At 27.5% G+C, this 5,184-nt stretch overlaps 1 protein-coding gene across 1 annotated transcript; it reads left to right on the top strand.

Annotated features, from left to right (window-relative positions):
* Positions 1 to 1,305: 1,305 nt before the first annotated feature.
* Positions 1,306 to 3,342, top strand: LOC122850565 (protein artichoke-like). The gene has a single exon (XM_044149696.1). The coding sequence runs from the start codon at positions 1,306 to 1,308 to the stop codon at positions 3,340 to 3,342; it is 2,037 nt and encodes a 678-aa protein (XP_044005631.1).
* The last annotated feature ends 1,842 nt before the right edge of the window (positions 3,343 to 5,184 follow it).

Genomic DNA, 5,184 nt, shown 5'->3' with positions numbered 1-5,184 from the left:
AATATCATTTTAATGACCACGTGACATCCATAGCTGGAAGCTGATCACGATGTTATTTTGGTCATTAAGGTTGAATGTAAATAGAATTTCTAACTATACGATTTTCGAATTTTTGGTCCCATATAAAAGCTAGAATAATTATCTATTTTGTTGAATTTTTTCAGAATTTTACACAACGTTTTTTTTTAGATAATTAATGTCAAAGTTGACAACTTTAACACGTAGGTATAGGGACTAAACACATATTTTCTTATCTAGCTCAAAAAGTTTCTATACGATTTTACTTAATTTACTATCAGTTTGTACTCCTTTACAATACGAATTTTTTAAGCCCTCAATGATCATTTTCTACAACGGATTTTAAAAGATATTCAACTATTAGAATCAAAATTTTCTATCATTAGCGGTCATTCTCTTTCTTTTATTCGTCGTGCTGTCTCATGTTTTTTGGCTATGGTAGTATGTGTGAGTCTATCCAGATAGACTGCATACACACATACTACCAAGAACCTGCCAGTATAGTGAATATATTTCGGACAGAGGGGCACTGAAAATATTTTTTATAACCATATGTAGATGCGCACCCTCTCGGGCCCAAACTTCGTCCACCGATGCGATTTACATTCAACCTTAAATACTGACACGGTTGTTTTTTTAAGAGATTAGTCACAATAAATCTTATCAAAACGAAAAATAAAATAATAAAAACAAATTTCTATCTATTTTTGTCGAAATAAGATAATAATATTATTATTTTAACTTTGATTGCTTATTTCAATATAGAAAAGAAAAAAAACATTGTCATAGATGAATTTCATTACATCAATCGATTAAATCTATATATATATTGATTTTTTATTATTTATTTGGTAATATTTGTTACTTTATAAACTTATTTTAGCCAACGTAATATATGTATTTTCTATCAGATTACAAAAATGATGATGATTTATTTTTGTTTTTATTTTTCCAGTTTTCAAATATCGTCATATTGTGTAAGCACTGCATCTATCAACAATTAACATCAAGAGTATATATTTTGGATATCAGAGCTGAACAAGTTGATCATCATTAGGACATTCATATCTATATTGAGATATTGACAAAATTTCAAGTGAGTAAATTTATTTATTATTTAACCTAAATTACATGGAAACCACGAATCAAATTGTTTCATAAATTTTGAGTTTTATCTTTTTTATTTATGATGGATATTGTTTGCCAATTGACACTAAGTTTCAAATTTAATTAATAAAATTTTAATTACGAGTTATTAAAATTCAAATATTTGATTATGTTTTAGTTATGGATACAAATATTTCAACGTCAACTATAAAAATCCATAATAAATACTTTTGTAACAAAGAGTCACCTTATTATGATCCAAAAATTTGTAAGTTGCTGACTAAAAATGCTGAACAATATAAAATAAACATTTCTCGGAGAGCATTAACTATTCTTCCAAGAGATTTATTCCATGGCCTTGAAGATCTTCAAGTTGAGGAATTAGATATTGACGATAACAATCTGACTACACTGCCAAAAGATATATTCAATCCTCTTGATGATCTTCGTCGGTTACGAATAAATTCAAACGAACTAAAATATCTAGAGTCGAGTATTTTCTATGAGTTATTACAACTTAAGGAACTTAATCTTAGCAACAACAAACTGATAACTTTATCAAAAGATATATTTAATGGTCTACAAGATCTACGTGTCCTACGCTTGAATTCTAACCAACTGAGTTACCTTGAGCCAGGTATTTTCGATGATTTATTGAGCCTAGAAGAACTTAATATCAGTTATAACAATCTCAAAATTTTATCGAAAAATATATTTAGCAATTTAAAGAAGCTTCGCTTTTTAAAGTTAGATGCAAACAAACTACAAAATCTTGAGTCAGGTTGTTTCAATGGTTCATCACAACTTTATTATCTTGATATGAGCAACAACAGTCTTACAACATTGTCCAAAGGTGTTTTCAATGGTCTACAAATACTGTATGTATTACATTTAGGCTCAAACAAACTGAACAATCTTGAGGCAGGTTGTTTCAATGGTTTATCACGACTTAAGAACCTTGATTTGAGCAACAAAAGTCTTACAACATTGTCCACAGGTGTTTTCAATGGTCTTGAAAGTCTTCAGAAACTGGATTTGCATTCAAACAAACTACAAAATCTCGAGTCAGGTTGTTTCAATGGTTTATCACGACTTATCGACCTTGATATAAGCGACAACAGTCTGATAAATTTGTCTAGAGGTGTTTTCAATGGTCTTGAAAGTCTTCAGAAACTAGATTTACATTCAAACACATTGATCAGTCTTGAGCTGGGTATTTTTGATAATTTATTACAACTTGAAGAACTTGATCTCAGCAAAAACAATCTCACAACTTTATCGAAAAATATATTTAGAAATTTAACACAGCTTTGTCATCTTAATTTGTATTCAAATAAACTGACCAATCTTGAATCAGGTTGTTTTAATGGTTTATCACGACTTAAGTACCTTGATTTGAGCAACAAAAGTCTTACAACATTGTCCACAGGTGTTTTCAATGGTCTTGAAAGTCTTCAGAAACTAGATTTACATTCAAACACATTGATCAGTCTTGAGCTGGGTATTTTTGATAATTTATTACAACTTGAAGAACTTGATCTCAGCAAAAACAATCTCACAACTTTATCGAAAAATATATTTAGAAATTTAACACAGCTTCGTCATCTTAATTTGTATTCAAATAAACTGACCAATCTTGAATCAGGTTGTTTCAATGGTTTATCGCGAGTTGAAAAGCTTGATATGTGCAACAATTGTCTGATAATATTGTTCAAAGATATATTCAATGGTCTTGATAATCTTCAGGAGTTAAATTTAATTTCAAACATAATAAGCAATCTTGAGTTAGGTGTTTTTTGTAATTTGTCGAAACTTAATTGGCTTTTCATCAGCAAAAACAATTTGACAAAATTATCAACAAACATATTTAATGGTCTCAAGAATCTTTTTTTCCTAGATTTAGAATCAAACAAACTATGTTATTTTGAGCCAGGTTGTTTTAATAATTTACCAAAACTCCGGTATCTATATATCGAAAGAAACAAATTGACAAGTTTACCAAAAGATATATTTGATAATTTGAAAGAGCTCGACTCCCTACATTTAAATTCGAATGAACTACAAAATCTCGAGTCAGGTTGTTTCAATGGTTTATCACAACTTGAGGTACTTAATATCAGCAAAAACAAATTGACTAGTTTATCAGAAGATGTATTTAATGGTCTCTCAGAATCTCTATCATTGCGATTAAGATCTAAGATAACTCATCGATCTTGAGATCTAAGTATTTATACTATGATCTATCAAATATATCACGAGACTTTATATCAGCAAAAATAATTTGAGAATTTTATCAAATCATACAGTTGTAATATAACTCTAATAAATAAATCAAACAATAAATTAATATTTATTATTAAATAAAACTATTGGTGTTTAATTATTACCTTAATTTGAATTAATTTCTGTATATAATTTATTTATTACGTAGGCGAACTGCAAAGCGTTTACACGTTTTTTAAAAAATGATTATATCTTGCAAAGTAATAAAGTTAAATTAAGACAAAAATTATTCGTCTATGAAAATACTAAAAACGAAAACTTACTAAAAGTAATTTCAATTGTTAGTTAATATATTATTAACAAAAAATGATCACCGTATAATTTTCAAAGTCAAATAATAAGAAAACTAAGAACAAATCATGGATGCAATTTTTTGCCAGGATATTAGAAATGACAGAATTTATAATAATCAAGTCGACAATTGTTTTGAATGTCGTTTGAAGATTGTTAATAAACAAAGAAACAAAATTGCTATTTTTTTATATTTTGCATAACTCTTTAAAATTTTAACCTACAAGCTTCATTTAAGTCTCAAATTGATTGTCTTTTTGATACAGAGAGCCAGCCTCTCTTGATAAAATTTGCTCTGACCACTTGTTAATTAGATATCATCAATTGTTTTTATTTAGTTTATAATTTATAATTTTCCAATATTGGTATTCATAAAAAGTAAATAATTGAAAGTTTTTTTTTTGTTTCTTTCTCTATTATTCAAGCTTGCATAAATATAACCGGATACTATTTTTTCTGTTTGAAATCATATCCAAGATTTACACATGGTTTGTAAATATTATAAAATTTATTTCGATAATTTATCTCGACAAGAAAAATGAATAACTAAAATTATCAGATGGTTAAAAATTCGAAAATTTATTATTTAAATTCAACGAGCTTATTGGATTCTTGCTTTTCATTCTTTTTGTAATTTTATAATTTTTTTGTATGGTATTCATGAAAAATAACGAAAGGCTTTATAAATAATTGAAAGTTGTTGGGTTTTTGCTAAATAAAATAATATTGCCATTTGTCTTCAAATATATTGATACACATATACATAATGAACGCATTTTATTATTTTTTTGTTAAACAAAAGAGTTCAGTTTAAGTATTTATTTATATGATATCAATATAATATTCTACACATATTGTTCCTTTTTCAAACGAAATGTCAGTAATTATTATCACCAAGATTTAATTATTTTCTATCGAAAAAAAATTATTTGTAAAGGATTATTTATTTGTAGTGGTTTTTTAATAAAGGTAAATATATTTTCATAAAATGTATGAGTGTATCCAAATTTGACAAAATCTTTCGGATAAAATGTTGTCTTGCAGTGATCAATTAGTAATAGTTATTTGGCAACACTAGCGACGCGTCGCATAGACAATATCTGTAATAGGTGCTTTCTTTTGTGTATTTTTTTTTTCACTTTCATGCGCATGATCATGCACATGCGCCAGAACAGTGGCGTCGAACAAATAATTTTCCAAAAATAAAAATTAAAACATGGCTGATCCAGCCCCTCATGTCCTACGCTGTTACATATACATAATGAACGCATTTTATTATGATACTAGTGTTGTTGACGGCCGCAAGCAGCCGTTTTCGTTGATCAACTGTCAATGATATGACAAAAAACAATTAATGAAATTTTTTATACAAAAAAAAAAGATTCAAAATAATTTGTGTTACCGGTATAAGACTTAGTAAATTTTAACTCGAGGAAAACGAAAAAAAAAAAAAAAAATTACTTAAAAATGATCATATACAGATGC

This window comes from Aphidius gifuensis, linkage group LG2, assembly GCF_014905175.1.
Source record: "Aphidius gifuensis isolate YNYX2018 linkage group LG2, ASM1490517v1, whole genome shotgun sequence".
Taxonomy (NCBI): Eukaryota; Metazoa; Arthropoda; class Insecta; order Hymenoptera; family Braconidae; genus Aphidius; species Aphidius gifuensis.
Note: the sequence above shows the minus strand (reverse complement) of the source record. Positions and strands in the feature narration are given on the sequence as shown.